The sequence below is a fragment of the Protopterus annectens genome, chromosome 3.part0 (assembly GCF_019279795.1).
Source record: "Protopterus annectens isolate FY-2018-M chromosome 3.part0, PAN1.0, whole genome shotgun sequence".
NCBI classification, from domain to species: Eukaryota; Metazoa; Chordata; order Ceratodontiformes; family Protopteridae; genus Protopterus; species Protopterus annectens.
In genome coordinates, this window is record NC_056731.1 from 1,763,700,406 (window position 1) to 1,763,720,151 (window position 19,746).

At 36.9% G+C, this 19,746-nt stretch overlaps 1 protein-coding gene across 4 annotated transcripts in view; it reads left to right on the forward strand.

The window, feature by feature from the left end:
- The first annotated feature begins 5,158 nt into the window (after positions 1-5,158).
- IL7 (interleukin 7) overlaps positions 5,159-19,746 on the forward strand; it is a 1,281,407-nt gene continuing 1,266,819 nt past the window's right edge. For all 4 annotated transcript variants that reach the window (XM_044065798.1, XM_044065800.1, XM_044065799.1 and 1 more), the window contains exon 1: positions 5,159-5,699. Coding sequence is in view for 1 of the 4 variants with exons in the window: in XM_044065799.1 (XP_043921734.1) it covers positions 5,690-5,699 (10 nt within the window). In the remaining 3 variants the exon portion in view is untranslated. The remainder of the gene's footprint in view (positions 5,700-19,746) is intronic.

The window sequence follows — 19,746 nt, forward strand, 5'->3', positions numbered from 1 at the left end:
CTCCAATGAAAGCAATATAGTAGATAGGGCAAATAGTAAAAATTTTCACACTACTTGTGTTTTAACATATAACACAAGAACCCCTGTTATTAAGAACATTTTCCAAAGAAATTGGAACATTTTTAGATCAAATGATGGTATACACAAAAAGTTGGGCAAAACACCGGATTTTGTTAACAGAGTGGGCTTTAACATGAAACAACTTTTAGAATACAAAAGACCTTGTATCCTTCAAAATAAACGGGGTACAAAAAAATGTGGAATGTGTAACTATTGCCCCTACATTTGTGTTGAACCCATCATTAGGTTAAACAATGTTATGAAAAGTAAAGTTTATTTACAAAATGGTAATTGCAACACCAAGGGAGTGGTCTATCTTGCTATATGTTGTACTTGCCAACAATTTTATGTAGGGAAGACCGAAAGATTATTTAAGAACAGGATATATGAACATTTAAATGATATAAAGAATGAAAAGAACACTAATTCTTTATATAAACATAGTACATCCTGTTCAGAATTTAGGAAATTTACATTTGGTATTTTGGACACTGTTATAATAGATACCAGAGGGGGGGACTGGAAAAATTTATTAAAAAAGAAGGAGAGCCAATGGCAGTACAGATTGGCTTCTATGTTTCCCCCAGGACTGAATGAAACAGTGTCATTAACACCTTTACTTATTGAAAGGGCAAATAATATTTGATGTATGCAAAGTTTAGGTTTGTGACATTTATACATATTGATATATAATAATAATAAAGTATATATTTATTTGCTATTTAAGAAATTTAATAATGTTTTTAAAAATCAAATACATATGTATATATTCAATTTACAGAACAGTGATAGAACTAAATCAGTAGTGTACAATGAATTCATTTATGAGTTTTTAAATAGACTTAATGTTCTTATTTATATCTTTCGTACCAATATTTATTAAGTATTTATTAAATATATTTATTCGATCAACATATAACACAATATACATTTTTATTTTTTTGGCAAATGTACAAACATGTATGCATTTAATACATTTGGGTTGAGACAAATTTTAAGTTTTCATTTGTAGGGTTATGTTTGTTTAAAAGTTTTTAATTGAAGGTGTGATGTCATTCATTAAGGAGTTATATAAAGTGTAATTAAAAGTAATTCATTGTTTCTGATGAAGTCTCTACAATGAGATGAAAGCGCTTAAACCTTTGTTCACAATAAATGGACTTTTGTTTAAACTTTTGGCTATAACACACGGACTTTTGTTTTGGTATTTTTCTTTGGTGTCCTGGATTCCTGGTTCATTTTGGTATATTATCAACAGTTTGGCTGGTTACTTTTTGTCTTTCGTTTTTGATTTTAAATATGTCAGACAATGTCTGTTGTTCCAGGATTTTATACCATTCATTATGTTTCTATAAATCAATTATAGTATTAATAAGCATAACTTGCTCAATACCTTGCTTTGTAGCATCAACAGAAAAGGTGGCATTATGCATGCATTATAATGTCACACAGGTAACAAGCACATCATATTCACACACACACACACACACACACACACACAAAACACACACACAGATGTGTGTATATATATATATATATATATATATATATATATATATATATATATATATATATATATGGATCTACTACTATTCAATGAAAGCACATTTCACCGAAAATCAAATTAGAGTGCACTTTTCACAGAAAGCTCATTTCACCAAAAACACAATTCACAGAAACACATTTCACGGAAAGTTGTAGATGGCCTGTACCCCACTGCAGTGCGACCCTGGAGTTAGTATATATAGTAAGGGGGGGTGTGGGGGGCCTCCTTATATTTTATGTATATATTATTGTCAGAGAACAGTAATATATTGTAATTACATGTATCCATGTATATAATTCAAAATATTTAAAATATTTGGGGGGCTATGCCCCCCACACCCCCCATGTGGGGATGGTGCCCCCCCTTACTATATATACTAACTCCAGGGTCGCACTACAGTGGGGTACAGGTCATCTACAACTTTTGGTGAAAAGTGTTTCGGTGAATTGTGTTTTCAGTGAAATGTGCTTTCGGTGAAAAGTGCACAGTGAAATGTGTTTCAGTGAAATGTGCTTCCGGTGAATAGTAGTAGATCCACACACACACACATATAGATATATATATATATATATATATATATATATATATATATAAATAAACAGTATATATGTGTATATATATAACAGTATATATGTGTGTATGTATATATATATATATATATATATATAGATATGCATATATGTATGCATATCTGTGTGTGTGTGTGTGTGTGTGTGTGTGTGTGTGTGTGTGTGTGTATATATGTATATATATATATATATATATATATATATATATATATATATATACACATATATATGCAATTGCAATATAGAAAAAGAAACAGCAGAAATAAATGCTAAAGTCACTCATCTGCTCTTAAACAAAAGACACAAATCCAACCATCACCACTAAGACAATGCAGAATACATTTGTCATTCTTTTACTGAATTACAAGATATGCTCATATATTGCACTGCAAGCTCTTAAGTGCATAGCCATCCACCTGTAGTCATTATGCCTCCTGTCTTAATCCAAAAATGGTATCCAGTCAGCTTGTCCGCATGAAGGAACTCTGACAGTGTGATTCTCATATTCAAGAAATATCTGTGAGTACTTGATTAAAATTAGATACATTTTACTAACTTCAAATAGAGGTATACCATCGCAAAGAAAATGATTATATGCTTCAACAGAATTTAAGCATTATCAAATTATTTTTACATTAAATTAGCCACACTGTACCTCAAGATACATACATTTCTCAAAAGTACTGTTGACTGTCTTAAGGAAATAATGTATCCGACACGACAAAACTGAAACTATTTTCTCTGCTTGTTTTGGTTAAATGTTACATGTCAGAATAGTAATCTCTGTGTAACAGCTATATGTGGGCAATAAAAGTACATAATAACTACTAGGGATTACATTTGCAGATACATATACGTTCACATTTACTAATTTATATTTAACATAATAATAATAAAAGGATTCCATAATGAATTTGCAACACGTAAAATTGTAGCATGCTGAACTTGTAATTGTTTTTTAACACTCTTGTCTTCATCATTTCACATTTTAACATTGAAAATGGTGTACTTCCCAAAGTTTTGGTCTGTCCAGATGGGTATGTACAGCAAAGCCTCAGGGGACACTTTACCACATTATCGCACAGTGTGGAACTTATGTTAAAGTGAGTATATGCCATCTATAACTTTCGAAGTTTTGGGAAAACAGGGCTTCAGTAAGTTATTCTTCTGACCTCTGATCCTGTCAGTTGCTCAGATTTTACCCTGTAATGAGACTATTTCTAGTGTATTTTGTTTAGTTCGATCCTGAATCGTTGCTGCTACCTGAAGAGTAGCAGTACCACGATAAAGTAGGGCAAGACAACGCTAATCACTTTGTTGTATGCTGGTTGGCTGCATGAAAATACTGGTGTAATTTTATCATAAAACATCCAATAATAAGTTTCTGACATCATGCATATAGATAGGTAGGTAAGTAAACAGAGATATAGATAGATAGATAAATAAATAGAGATATAGAGGTTTTGTATTTGAGGCCATGGTGGTGCAGAGGTAGCGTTGTCGCCTCACAGCAAGAGGTTCTTCCATTCGATTCTTGGCTGGAGCGCCTTCTGTGTGGAGTCTGCATGTCCTACCCGCAGTGGAGTGGCATTCAAAAGACATGCGTGAATGGGCATGCCTTTGTTGAAGGTTGGGCATTGGGCTGGCACTTCAGCACTGTAAACATCTACTGCCAATCATTAGTGGACCAGAGTTCCACTGTGGCGACCCCTAACTGGGGAAAGCTGAAAGAAGAACATAGAGATTTTGTATTTGCACTATTCTAATTGTTTTTTTTTTTTTTTTTTGTTTGTTTTGTTTTTTTTTTTAGTTTTTGAATTTCCATCTATTGCATTTGGAATATGCCTCCACTCAGAAAGGAAATGACTTCTGTTTTTATTTCTTACAGTGGAATCCATTTAGAAAGGAACTCTGACCTTAGCAAGCACAATTCACTCTATTTGGATTTGCATTATTAGCAAGACATCTACAGCATGGCCCAAAAATTAAAAAATCATGCTTCATTTAAATAAATTAATTTGTACGTTATGCTCATTTTTTTCCTTTTGAAGATTTCATCTTTTCATTATTCATTGCACTAATTTGAAGCTACTTAATGGATCCTGTCAAAAAAAAAAAAAAGAAACACTCATACTTGTGCAAAAATGTGTAACATTAAAATGCTTTGCCTTGTCTAAGCAGAAATAAAAATATTACAACTACAGAGGGACCAGTACTGTACAACCACCTAAAATTTTGCATTCTCAACCATTTTTTCATGTGTGCAAGTTAATAATAGAAGTGAGTTTGACGTGCAATTTGATAAGCCTGACTAAGTGTCCCTAACACACAATAACAAGAGAACAGTCCTGTTCTGGTGGATGACTGTCTTGTTCCAGTGAATTGTATAGCTTGTTTTCTCACAACAGGAAGAATTAGTTTTCAATTCACTGATGGTTCTTAATTCAATAAACAGTATATGCCAGGTATAAGAAGTGATAATAAGGAATGGATATAAAACTAAATATATAAGCCATGATTTTCTTATGAGAACATTTTTGCACCTCATTACTGGTATATATGTAAAATCCTGCAGTGATATTGGAAAACAATATCAATTAAAACAGAGTTCAGGAGGTGCTCGGGAAAATAAACAGAATGCTAAAACAGTTGTAAGGACCAGACAGAAAAAAAGTCGCATTGTCTCTATACTCAACTAATGTTAGCCAATTAAGTTTTATTTCTGAAGAATTTAAAAGTTTAGCAACTACATTCTAGACTTCTAATGTCACCTACACATTATTTTCAGTCTCACTGCAGTAACAAGATATATTAGCAATGACGATTGAAACTTTTATTTTGTAGGAATAGAAAAAGGATGACATGGCATCTACAGATAAGCATGACTGATTAACTCAAATCCTCAAATATGAAATTCAAGTATCATTTCGTTTATACAAATTCTCATAAAGAAGGAATGCTATAAAACTAGGCGTTGTAGACAATTGCTTCCTCACAAAAAAACTGAATAGGAGTGAGGAAAAAACTCTCTTCTGTTGCAGACCACAAGGTGGGGCCCTTTTGTTAACAGTTATAAAAGGAGTGGTCTCCTTTTAGGCAAGCACTTTTTGACTGAAATAAGAGGACTGGATAAATCATATATTGTTATTTTCCATAATCAGATCATTACCATCTGAGAAATATTAACTGAAAGTTATGACATGCTGAGGTTAAAATTCAGAAAAACTCTGGTAACAGACTATGCTGTGGAGTAAAGGTGAAACTGAAAGTAGATTCTTAAGAGAAGGAAGTTCATAAGGAAAAGCAAACCACGAAGGGTTCTGCAAACAAGTGCACAGGCAAGCAAACCAGCTTATCTGTACACAGACTGTCACAAAGAGGATGTTAAGCTTTTATTTTTATTTTATTTTCTTAAGACAAATCTGTAAATCTTATAAAACATAAAACTGTTCACTGTTTTACGTGCAGTCATCATGAGTGAAATTTTACAGCACTGCAAACCACCAAACTTACAATGCTAAATGGTAAGTAATATACTAGAAAATAAATAATCTGCTTCTGATGTCAGATAGATATGCTTTCCATACATCTGTTTAGTTCATGCTCATTAGAATATATTTTCCATTGCTGAGAAACACTTTTGGTGCCTGCTGCATGAGTTTAAAAGCAGTTGTGCAGCATAACATTTTCAGTAAAATTGGCATTGAATCTATTATTACAGGTGGCTAAGTCTTGCTTTTCTTTTTTTTTTATTTTTATTTCTTTTCTTCGTTTTGCTGTATCCAGATAGACAAACTAGATTTTTAGTTGCCATATGTAGGAAAGTACAAAAACTAATCCGTTTTATGAAGCAGTAAGAGAACCCTAATAAGAATGTTCTACAGTTAAATGCATACATAAATATGACTTACTGTTTCTGCTGGATATTGAGAGTTCATTGTCCCTTTTTTCAGTCACTGATCCCTTTGAAATATAGTCATAGAGAAAAAATAATGCGCACGTCCTATGTGAAAAGAACACTGTCAGCACAGATCAGAGTCTACCTCAGTCATGTAGTGCTTTGCCAAACTAAAGTGAAAGTTACAGCTCAACATGATATTTAAGAAAAAGAAGGGAAATTCCCTCAGTTAGTATACAAAAGGTTGTTTCCTTCTTTGGTTTCTCAACAGTATGGCTTAGTAATTGTGAAAATGTAAGTAGTTATATGCTCAATGAGTTTGGAAGTAATCTGATAGAGTTCAAGAATTCAGACATGAAAGTACATAAGAAACATGCATTCACATGGGTAATGAGATAAGTTGAGAAGGGGTAAATGAAGATATAATCCCTAAGATAACATTAATATGTTCCTGTCCCATTTTTATCAAGTGTGTGAGGAGATTTCACATGCATTCACACATACACCTCATGCAAGGTTTCAGACATGCTAAAGGATTGTGATGCATGTTGCAAAACATTTTCTTACCCAGCAACAAGTGAACACGATTAGTAGTACTTCAGAATGTGTGACTCAGGCTTGCTGTACTTTGTATGACAAAGGTTTTGACTTTGAAGGGGGTGTGATAGTTCCCAAACTGTGTCTTTCCTTTTCTTCTATGAACATCTAAATCACAGAAAGCTGTAACAGTTCACAAGCAGTGTAACACATAGGTTTGCATGCCTCAGTTTCTGGCTTTATCTGGCATGCACAGTGCTTGCATTTTTTGATACCACTTTTATTTGTGTCTTTCTGTTTTTGTCAGAATATGCTATATTAATTATTATAATTGACTAAAGGGGTCATGAAGCCCCCCTGCAGATCAAGCACAGCATTTAAACATGACCAGAGAATAAATGCAAGATAATCTAATTGTTATACATCTACACAGTACCATATAAACGTTTTTGCAATAGTACCTAGGTATTTCTGATGGCTACCATTAGAAAAGTTAGAGATATGCAGTCTAAGGGCTACTTTGGTTTAACAGAAATTATTTCTTTTTTATCACAGCATGCATATTTTTCCACATGCTACGTAGAAGGGAAAACAAGGATCATGTCAATTTATATTAAACAAAATTATTGTTTCTGCGTTCATGAGTCAGTACTTTATCAAAACATTTTTCCACTATGTCTTTGTTTTTCTATCAAAATTCAATTCAGTGGGCATATTTAATGATATTAAGAGACATTCTGTATTACTCCAGCTATGCATCACCCTAAATTCTGTGATCTCTGAATGCTTTTTATGGAATCATACTAAATATCTGACCATATTGCTAGCGGTAGTGTCATACTGCCATTCACCTAATGCATGGGATGCAAGTTTAATAACAGCGTAGTTCAGCCACAATACTTTCCAAGGGATGGGAGACTTTAAGCTTTAATTAAACATGGTCTGATGAGAATATACAAGTAAGAACATTACTACATTCACTTTGACCTTGGAATGTTTGCACACATATGAAGCAATGAGAAGTAAAGATGAATGTATGGCACATGTACCACTAAATCAAAAAAAAATATTGTTGTCAGTCTGCTCAGGAGAGCAGGCTACAGCACTAGTAGGCAATGCTGAGAACTTAACCAAGTTGTTACATTGTGTCCTGCTTCAATGATCTGCAAATTTCCCCAGATGCAATAAATGATGAACTAGTTATTGGAAGTCCCTTTACTAATTGCTGTATCTGAGGACCAAGAACTAGGGAAAAGCAATAAAATTTACTATTATTTCTGGATAATTTCAACAAAGATCCAGGCCACAAAGCCAAAAGAAACATGAGTATATGAACAATGTATGGGGCCATATATGCAAAACAGGGGCCAATCATCCAGAATGATTTTGTAAGTCTGAAGAAAACAGAAGTACAGACAGAAAAAATCTACCAAACCACCAAAAATCCATCATTCAGTAGAAACATAAATAATCCAACGACACAGCAAATTAATCCAAATTTAGTGCAATATCACAGTCTACCATGTCTGTCATTTATCCAGTGGTTCCTCAGAACATCTGAGACAAATTCAAATCAATTCAATTAAATAATACAGTCACATGATCGATAATATACACAAGTAAGATATCAACTATTTAAATATATTCAGTTTCACAGGCAGTCAAAACAGAATTAACTGTGAAGAAATCACCTTAAGTGCTTCATTTAGCCCAAAAGAAAAAGGTGTACTAGTCCTGTTAACACAATCCATCTTTTTTATTTTTTATTTGGTAATTTGCAAAAAAAAGAATCAGATATCTTCAGGTATCCATTTAACTCAGTCTATACACATAAAAGAAAAATGTGCACTAGTGTGATTGATTATGTGTCTCCACAAGGCACCGCATGATTTCTTACAGTGTATATTACTAATGCATGCTGATATATTTTTTTAAAGGTACATTTGGTTTGCCTAATATATAAAAAAAAACTACTGCAAGGACATTCTGCTAAGTACATGATGTTTTTTTTCCATCACACTATCAAACATCAAATAGTAAACAAAGTCCTAGAATTTTCTATATTGAAAAATGTAGTTGTTAAAACATATTTACAAAACCTGCATCTCTAACAAGTTCTAGAATTACACACATTCTTGTAGAAGGTATAATCAACAATTCAGAACATGACATATATTTAAAATAAGAAAAGTTCTGTGATAAGATCTTTCCCCTCTAAAACCTAAAAGCTCACCTGTCATCTAATACTGCTGCTAATACTGGATTTGCCTACAGAAGAGTCTAGTGCTTATCAAAAGTATATTTAGCAGTCCTAGTGTTAGCTCTGCATGCAAGTCCAAATCTGATTTTATCAGATATAGCTCTATTCTTTTTCCTGTAAGCGAGTAAATCACTTATATTCATTTGAAATACTTCTTGCATAGACTATGTACGTTTCTCCTTTTTAAAGGTTAATAAGGAAAATGCTAGGCAAGCAGTCTGCAAACTATTACATGCCTAGCCAATAACCAGAGATCAGCATCAAACCCTATAACTTGTTTTTCTGATGTAAAGACCTTTACACATTATGTCAACCCCCCATACCTTAACCAACAGTTCATTGACCCAGGTGGGACTTGAACCCATAATTGCCAGCTCCAGAGGCTGATGCCTTATCCATTAGGTCACCAGGACCTTTTCATAACCATGGTACACGAATCTGTGTTTCAAATCAAGCATTGTTCTTTTGCAAACACCTTGTCTACCTTTTTTCACCATCATGAACTATGTTTAAGGGTGCTGTGAGTAAAATGTCTGGGGTGGCAACTGTCAGTTTCAAAAAATAATTTTGGTAAATTGTTTTCAATATAAATAAGTACTTAACTGCCATCAGCCATCTTTATGGCTCATAGCAGTTAAGTACTTATTTATATTGAAAACAATATAATAGATCCCTTATTACGTCTTCCGTATTTAGGGTACTACCACCTAGGTGGTAGGGGACCACCACATAGGTGGTAGTCCCCTAAATATGGAAGATGTAATAAGGGATCTGGGGACCCAAGTAGATAGTAATCTCTCCTTTGATAATCACATTGCCAAACTGGTTAGAAAATCCTTCTATGTGGCCCACCTAATCACAAAATGGTTTGCATCCAGATCAAAAGAGGTCATTGTGCCCCTCTACTCATCACTCATCAGACCCATCATAGAGTACAGTGCCCCATTTGGGATGTACCTTACAAGACACCTGCAATAGCTGGAAAGACCACAGAAGTACCTCACCAAGAGGATCACTGGCCTCAAACAGATGCTCTATGCAGCTCGACTGAAGAAACTCCAGCTATACTCGATTGCATACCGCCTACTCAAAGGTGATCTCTGCCTGACATACAAGGCCATGTCCAACCCAGAATTGATGGACATGCTCCACCTAAATAAAACCATATTCCCTCAAGCCACATGCTCTAGGGATATAAACCTCCCCATAACAATAAATAGGACATGCGGGAGGGATAGATTCCTGTCCCAGAGACTTCCCATGCTTTGGAACAAGATTCCAATCTACATTAGGCAGAGCTACTCACTAATACTCTTCAAGAGAAACCTTGACGAGTGGATGGGAAACAGAAAGTTTACCCCAGAGATCACTTCAGTGGCTCTGCTGGACAGAGGCACAGGGAACTAATCTAAGGGGGTGGCGAAAGCCAACACATAATGGCTAGGCTTATAAATGCCTTCGGGACGATAGCCTAGTACCTACCTATGAACCTATAACCTGTACATCCAAAACGTGTATTTTATTCGCATATGATTACAAATAAAAAGTGATGAAAAATGATTATTATTTAAATAGTCCAGAAATGTTATCACTCCATCCACAGGCCCTTTCCATACAACATCCTACAATCATCTAGGTAATGATGCCAAATATTAATAGTACTTAAAAATGTATTCCATTGTAAATCAACAATGTACATAAGTATGCTCAAAACAGCCCATGAATAGGTCAGCATACATCAGTGCAAATGCTTCCCCATTCCTAACACTCATTATTATAGTCGAACAGATTCCTGTATGAGACCAGCTCTGTAAACTCAGTAATAAAATCATTAAATTCAAATGTGTAGAAATTGTCCCTTTATAACCAAAATCTGAGGGCAGTCAAGCCTTCCTCATGGGAAATGCTTGTATGCAGAGAATTAATATTCCTTATACACAAGACCTGTGGAGTCTCTACAGGAATATCAGATATAATCTGTATGAAATTTGTTGTGTTGTTAATGCTAGACCTAATAAGGGGCAATAAAGGTTTCAAACACTCGTCTAAAAAGGCTGCTGATAGTTGTTCAGTTAAAGATTCTTTTCTGAAAACAATAGATCTATCCAGGGAAATTGCAAGATCGATGAAGTAATTAAAAATGTGTGTGTGTGTGTGTGTGTGTGTGTGTGTGTGTGTGTGTGTGTGTGTGTGTGCACACATGCATGTGTGTTTGTGTGTGTGCGTGTGTGTGTGTTCGCTCGCATGTGTGTATGTGTGTGTGTGTATGTTTGTGTGTGTGTGTGTGTGTGTGTGTGTGTGTGTGTGTGCACGCATGTGTGTGTGTGTGTGTGTGTGTGTGTGTGTGTGTGTGTGTGTGTGTGCATGGGCACTCTAAATTGGCCATAGGTGTGAGTGTACATGTAAGTGTGTAGTATGGAAGAACTGCTACAGCAGGGCTAGCCATTCGTCGGTATGAATCTTGGCTCTAGATGACTGTCACTATTGAAGTAGTGAAGTTACACCCTGAAGCGTGTGCAAAAGGAGTTGTGGATGGATATTTATATATATATATATATATATATATATATATATATATATATATATATTGCATCTTTCAGCTTTTCCCGGTTAGGGGCCACCACAGTGGAACTCCGGTCCGCTAATGATTGGTAGTTGATTTTTACGTGCCAAGTTACCAGCCCTGATGCACAACCTTCAACGAAGGTACGCCCATTCACGCATGTCTCCATGCAGAAGATGCTCTAGCTGAGAATCTAACCGGACAGCGTCTTACTGTGAGGCGACAACGCTACAGCAGCACCACCACTGATAGATAGATAGATAGATAGATAGATAGATAGATAGATAGATAGATAGATTGATAGATAGATAGATAGATAGATCGATAGATAGATAGATAGATTGCAATTTTCTTAGTCTTTGCTCTGTTAGGTCAATATGTGGCTGTAAAGACAGGAAGCAGTCTAGTATAAAAGCAGTGTAAAATGCTTACTCAGACAAGGCAAAACAAAAGAAAGATTAAAGCTGTAACTAAATGTCATCTCCATATCATGTAATGGTATGTGTTGGCTTTATTACAATGCTTGTCAGTGCCACAGTGTAATCTGAGAGACTGTTTTTTGTTTTTGCACATTGTTACAACACAATTACCAGTGATGTTGGAGTATATATTATGTTAATATGGTAATGCATAGGAAAAGCAAATGATATCTGTAATGGGAACAGACTGCCACATCTGCTGGTTGATGGTAATGTATTTGCTCTTGATTACACTGAAATTACTTTCAGATAAAGGCACATTCACTGAAAAAGTCAGACTTCATAGAGCCAAGAATCCTTTTAGATTTATTCATTTTTCATAACAGTGTAGGGCAGGATAAGCAACCTTCTGATAAATATTACTTTATTACTTTATTGTTTTGTTTCTACAACAGATTTTGCTTTACAAGAATAAACTTTATCTAATTGTTTTGTTATGCATATTTCATTTACTTCATATATGATATTTATGTTAGGAATTGCATGTAAAGTCCTACTGAAGGTGAACCATTTGAAAGAAGATGCAGATGAGGACTGTTGTTGCTGATCTTAAATGACCAAGAATTTTTTTGCATTGTATTACCAAACCGAATGTTTCTTTGTACTTCTGTTCAAAAAGATGGTGAATGCTGTTGTTGTCTTTCGGCTTTTCCCGGTTAGGGGTAGCCACAGCGGAACTCCGGTCCGCTAATGATTGGCAGTAGATTTTCATGAACGCTGAGGTGCCAGCTTGACATTCAACCTTCAGTGAAGGCACGCCCATTTATGCATGTCTTTCGAATGCCCACCCAACTGCGGGGAGGACATGCAGACTCCACACAGAAGGCACTCTCCGCACTCCAGCCGAGAATCGAATGGGAGAACCTCTTGCTGTGAGGTAACAATGCTACCGCTGCACCACCGCGGTAAAAAGAGAAACCACTAATAATGAATAGGAACATTAAGATCGAAGTTCCTTGAACTTTTTTATATATTTGGTAAAATATGTGAGCTACTTCTTGGAGAATTTTCAGCATAATTGACTTTCTCTTGCATTTTTCATTCATAAACACAAAACTGTGCAAAGTTTATGTCATTTATTTGACTGCTGTTTATTATGTTTGAATTCCAGAGGAACCACTGGGCCTGAGGTCCCTTTACGAGAGTGATCTCAGGTAAAAGACCAATTAGAATGATGTTGATTGCATACTGCCTAACATACACAAGAGTGGTAGTTATATAGCACATATTTTATTAGCAATATTTTGAGGAGTGTTGTAATTTAACTATATTAAATATCCTAGCCAAGCAATTTGCAGACGACTTGTCATGTAGGGATATCTAATTACAGATGGAAGCAAAGTAGTATATAGTAATCCAAATGAAGTCAAAGTAGGAAAGAAAATGTTTGCACTCCACACTGAATGACAGGCTGAGACCATCAAAAGTGGAAAGAAACTGTAAGCAAGAGTATATTACTTAGGCTGGTAACATGATCAAATCAAAGTGTTGTATCCTTTTTGTATCCTTGAGAACCAAAATTATCAATACTTTATGAGTCAATGTAATATAAAGCAGTTAGCTTCATTGACATGATACACTATCAGTACACCAAAGACTATAACAGTTACAGTTCTGTTTATTTATAATACCTGATTGTTCAGCAGAAAATTCTATATTGTCTGGCTTTATTACAAATATAAAAATATAAAACTGATCAGCAATTGAATTGCTCCTGCATAAGAAACATTCAAGAAATTTCAGCTCATGCATAGTAGCTAGTGTGTGGTGAATCAGACAAACATTTTACAGTAACAGATATAACTAATACTGACATTGGAAGCAGAGTTAACATTTAAATGCATTTTCACAGATACACAGTCAAGTTATATGTGAAAGTCTTTAAGATGTAAGGACCACGGGATGAGTAACAAAAATATTTATCTCTGAAAAAAAGGCAGAGTTTATTACAAGCGTAGACTGAAGTTGAAAACTGAGCTGTTGCTAAGATTTCAGTGGTCCCTCAGGACAGAACTCAGAATTAGATAAACATTCTTAGCTATACGGTAAAGACAAAGGTCTTGAATCATTAGAAAAACAGTAACAATCTAGAGGAATATAATTAATTGATGCTATCAGAGACACCTACACCTCTTTGTTTATGTGTGCATTTACTTCTGTTGATGCATTTGTGTAACCAACTTGAGTACTATGCTCTGTATTTTCTGTATTGTTCGCATTAATGCAATTTTTGTAACCTTTTTTGTGTACCTCTGTGGAGCTTTTCTCCCCAGGCCTCCGCTGAAAAGGGGCTCTAGCTCAGTCAGACTTTCCCAGTCAGCAAATGCCAAATAAATAAATAAATAAATAATGAGGGGATTGTCAGAAAGTTGTTGTAGTAGCATAAATTCATTAAACCAACAAGTTTCTATATATAGTTTTGTCTGTCAAGAATGAAAATTTTAATGAAAGAGAAAAGTTTAGTAAAGTGGCCTGATGTTTTTTTCCCCTGTAACCAATTGCCCATGGAGCAAGTAAAACTCCATGTAATATAAAACATTATGACCATGTCACCAGTCATAACCTTAAATTATGTCTTCTTGACATGGATGCCAAGATGCTCCTCTCAAGCTTCTGTCGCACAGTGAATTTCTTGGCAACCATGTCTTGAACAGATAATAAGCAGGTTATGATCGGAAACCCAATCTTAATCCTTTATTTTATACTAAGTCTTGATTCCATAAAGCCTGATTGAATTTTTAAAATGGCTTTATCTCTCACCAAATAGAATATTTTAGCTAATATAGTTGCATTTATTTTAAAATCTAAATTTATGAAAGAAACATGATAGCAACTCTTAATAAATAAGAGATTTAAATTCAGTTTGAAAATAGAAATTGCCTTAATTACCTATCTGTTATGCCATGTGTCTTAACATGGCCATAAAATGCGAGAAGTATGGAAGCTAATTCATTCATTTATTTATTTATTTTATAAATAAAGAGACTACAAAAGACAAGTCACCAGTGGAGTACCCTGTGATTCTATGCTGGGTTCTCTCCTGTTTGATATCTGCTTATTCAACTATAACTTAGATCTGTAGATGGAAACAAAATTTACCCTAGGGTTGCCTCCTGTACTACTAATGGACATAGGCAGCCCCTGATGCTTTATACCATCCATGGCTCCCCTCATAGCATCTATGGTATGATCCCAGTTATTCTCTTTAGGGCTAATATAGAATTATTGACCATAGAATGAGTAAAGTCAGTCTCTAGCCAAATGGGATGGGGGTTATCTCAAGAACAAAAAGGGAAATTGGCTAGGCATAAAATGACCCACAAGTAAATCTAGCCTAGTACTTACCAATGAACCTGTGAACCTATAAAAAGAGGAATCAGTAATATTAGATTAAGCTTACCTAGCTTGAAGACCGAATTTGCAGCCAGTATTTTTTGAGCAGGAACATTCTTATTAAACAGGTTGGACATGTTTTTAACATCATGTTTCATGTGTTACATCATTTGACTCGATACATGCATTATAAGAAGCATAAATGTTAGCATGATTGTCTTAAAGGATAATAGAATATCTTGAAGATGTAAGAGTAAAAACCCGTCATTGACTGCTAAGAAAATATTACTTGAAACATTGACAAACATGGGAAGACCATTCAATAAATTGTATTGCCTGATCAGCAAATTTAGCACCAAATTGAGCTTACAGTATTATTTGATTAGATATGTGTAGAGCTCTAAGCTGTGGGAGAGCTGTTGTTAAGGAATAAAAAAAAATTCATTAATCAAAACAGAGTATTTAGGCTTCAGTCTGTTATAATTTTTGTGTTTTAAATACTGCCAGTCTAATATACTGTGCGCTATTATTGCCAAAGTGGCATGAAAAATGTGTTTGACTTAAAGAAACTATCCTGCTGATATTTTTTTTTTCTTTAATGAGTTGAGGATTTAACATAGGTTCATAGGTAGGTACTAGGCTATCTGCCCAAGGGAATTTATAAGCCTAGCCAGAGTGTGTCGGCTTTCACCGCCCCATTGATTAATTAACTGATCCTCTGTCAAACAGAGCCAATGAAGTGATCCCAGGGGTGTATTTTCTGTTAACCATCCACTCGTCAAGGTTTCTCTTGAAGAGTGTTAGTGAGGGGCTCTGCCTGATGTAATTTGGAATTTTGTTCCAAAGCATGGGGAGTCTCTGTGACAGGAATCTATCCCTCCAGCATGTTCTATTTATTGTTGTGGCGAGGTTTAGCTCACTAGAGCGCATGGCTTGCAGTGACTTGGATTTCTTTAGGTGGAGCATGTCCATCAATTCTGAGTTGGACATGGCTTTGTAAGTCAGGCAGAGATCACCTCTGAGTAAGCGATATGCCACTGAGTACAGCTGGAATTTTTTCAGTCGGGCTGCATAGAACATATGTTTGAGACCAATAATCCTCTTGGTGAGGTACTTTTGTGGTCTTTCCAGCTGTTGAAAGTGTCTTGTGAGGTATATCCCAAATGGGGCATTGTACTCTATGATGGGTCTAATGAGTGACGAGTAGAGGGGCACTATAACCTCTTTATTTCTAGATGCAAACCCTTTAGTAAATAGATGGGCCACATAGAAGGATTCCTAACTACTTTGGAAATATGATTGTCAAAGGAGAGTACTATCTACCTGGGTCCCCAGATCTCTTATTACCTCTTCTGTATTAAGGGGGCTGCCACCTATGTGGTAATTTGTGGGTGTTTTGTTTTTCCCAAATGGGATGACTATGCATTTTTTGGCATTTAGCTTGAGTTCATGACTTTGACATCAGGTGTCCATCTCAGTAAGGCCCTTTTGGAGGATGTCTGTGTCAGCCAGATAGTCAGTTATGGCTCCCAGTTTGCAGTCATCGGCGAACTTGGTTAGCCATAGTCCTCCTGTGTTTGCCTGTACTTCTGAGAAGTATATGCCAAACAGTGGAGGTCCCAGGACTGAACCTTGTGGGACACCACTTGTGACTGGTTTAGAGTCAGACCTGGAGCCCCCTATTCTTACCGTGTGAGTACTGTCTGTAAGCCAGTTGGCAACCCATCTCATGACATAGGGGTTTATGTTCAGGCTGGTGAATTTTCTGTAATACCCTAGTGTGGAATGGTATCAAAAGCCTTGGCGAGGTCATGGTAGGCTGTGTTAACCACCTTTCCCTCATCTATGGCCTTGGTGACTGTCTCGAAGAAGTCAACCAGGATTAGTAGGCATGATCTGCCTTTAACAAAGCCGAACTGGGTCAGGTCAAGTGCTTGGAGGTCCCCAATGTCTTGAGTTCCATGATGATACGCTCCATAGCCTTGCAGACCAGGCTAGTCAGGCTTATGGGGCAATAGTTACCAGGGTCAGTTGTGGCCCCTCCTTTGGGGAGAGGAATAACTGTTGCTGTGCACCATTTTATGGGCAAGTAGCCTGTGGAGAGGCTGAGGTTGAACAGTGTGTTTAGGTGGGGAGTTAGTTCATTCTGTAGTTCGTGCAAGACACAGCCTGGGACACCATCTGGTCCCATTGACGCTGTGTTTTGGCTTTTGAAAGGGCTGTTTTCACCTGTGCATCTTTGATTTTTGGGCCACTACACTTTTCTGGTATTGTTGTGGGCCCTTTTGGAGGTGAGAGCGGGGTGAAGTTTGCACTGAATCTATCTGCCAGGATGTTGGCAATATCAGTAGGTTCAGTATATTTTGTGCTATTTTGCACTAGTTCAGTGCATACCTGTGAGTTGCCAAATAGATTCGTAACATAGCTAAAGAAGGCTTTGTGGTTATCTTTTGAATCCTTGACTATTTTTCTTTCGAAGTTAGCCTTGGATGATTTCTTACTGATACTGATCAGGGATGTCGTTCCTTCTTGGGATTTGCTTTTTTTTCTGAACTAGTTTCCTACTTCTATTGTATAGCCTGTTTATTGCAGGGATCCACCAAACTGGTTTCCTTCTCTTAGAGGAGTGAGTCTTGGTTTTGCTACGGATGGCATGATCCATGCATCCTTGTAGGTGCTCATAGAGTGCATTTGGAAAGGTTTCTGCATCTTGGGCAGAGTTATCCTTTAGCGTGGGGGCTGTGAAACTTACCACCTCTGTCTTAAGTAAGGTGAAGTTTGCTTTAAAAAAGTTTTTTACTGTGGTTTCCTTAGTTGGGGGTAGTGGTGGGGTGTGGACATCCAGAGTGATTAGTTTATGGTCTGATCTAACCAGTGACGGGTTGATCTCCGGTGTGGAACACCTGTCGCCCATGTTGGTGATGACCAGGTCCAATATGTTTTCACCTCTGGTAGGGGAGTTTACCAGCTGATCCAGGGCATTTGAGTTGATGAATTCCAGGAAGCACTGGGCCTGGGAATTTGTACTCGAGTAGTTTTCCCAGTGAATGGTAGGGTAATTGAAATTGCCCAATATCAGGGTGTTTGGTAGGACTTTCATGTTTTCCAGTGTTTCCAGAAAGGTAGAGTGGTGGTCCTGGGTCATGAAGGGTGATCTGTAGCAGGCCACAATTTGCATTGCAGATTTGCCTGATGTTAGTTGCACATGGATGATCTCAGGGGTATCATGCTGCGCCACTAACTTGGAGGTGTAAGTATCCTTGATGAATATGGATACACCTCCTCCTTTTGTGTTTCGGTCCATGTTCTGTGGCTGAAACGTGTGGTATGAGTTGTAGCCCAGTAGTGCTGGGGTGCTCTCTGGAGCCTTGAACCAGGTTTTAGTTACTGCACAGATGACAACATTCTCCATACTAAGGAGTGCTTCAAGCACGGCCTTTTTGAGATTTAAACTCCTGGCATTGAGTAGCATAACCCTCATTTTTTTGTTAATTGTGCTGTTTACGGAGGTGGGTTTGACTTTTGGGCCTTGCCTAAAAAAGGCAATATGGGGGCAGCAAGAGCCTTGGCCAGTATTCAAAAGCCTAGGGGTGACAGGTGCAAGCCGTCTCTTGCGAAGCAACGCGGCTTGTAGAGCATGTCTTCCCAGGCTGACAGACACTGGATCCCCTTTGAATGACACCAGATGCTTAGCCAATTGTTGAAATTGATCATGTTTTCTTTATACTGAGGTATCATTCTTGGTGAGGGCAGGATGCTACTGAGGGTCAGGGTCATACCGGCCTGGGCTACATGATCAGAGAACTCTTCCATGTCTCTTTTCATGTAGTCCAGGGAGGTACGTCTCAGGTCATTCACACCAACATGAACAATGACAGAGTCATATTTGTACTGGTTCTGGAGTGACCTGAGTGCTTGTGTTATGTGGCAGATTCTGGCTCCCAACAGGTAGCTAATAGTAACTTTCTGCGTGTCCAGCCTATTGAGTGGGACGTCGGTGTGCCTAACTATAGAGTCACCTATTACTAGTGTGTTAGGTATGTTATTTAACCTAAAGGGCTGTGATTGTGTGGCATGCTGATTTTGTGTTTTATGTGTTGTCTGGTTTGTGATGGGAAGGGCAGGTTGTTTGATTGTCTGCTTTGGAGGTCTCTAATGCTTTTGCAGGTTTTTATTTAGAGCCTCTGAGTATGATTTTGTGTATTTATGTGTATTTTTTGCCAGTGCTGTTTTAGTAGGTCTGTGTGCAGCTGGAGTTGTTGTGCAAGTTTTAACCTTCTCCTCTTGACTGTCTTTTCCAGTCTTGGGTGGAGACAGCTTAGCTTCCAGTTTGGCTGTATAATTGCATCTCTCACATATGTGAGTGTTTTGTGGTAGGAGGAGAGGGTTGTCTGTGTAGTGTACATGAGACAGTTGCAACATTGCCTCAGGATACCCAGATTCACCAGCTGGACTGGAGAGTGCACCTGAAGTTGCCCTTTGGTCATGCCTGAATAGTAGG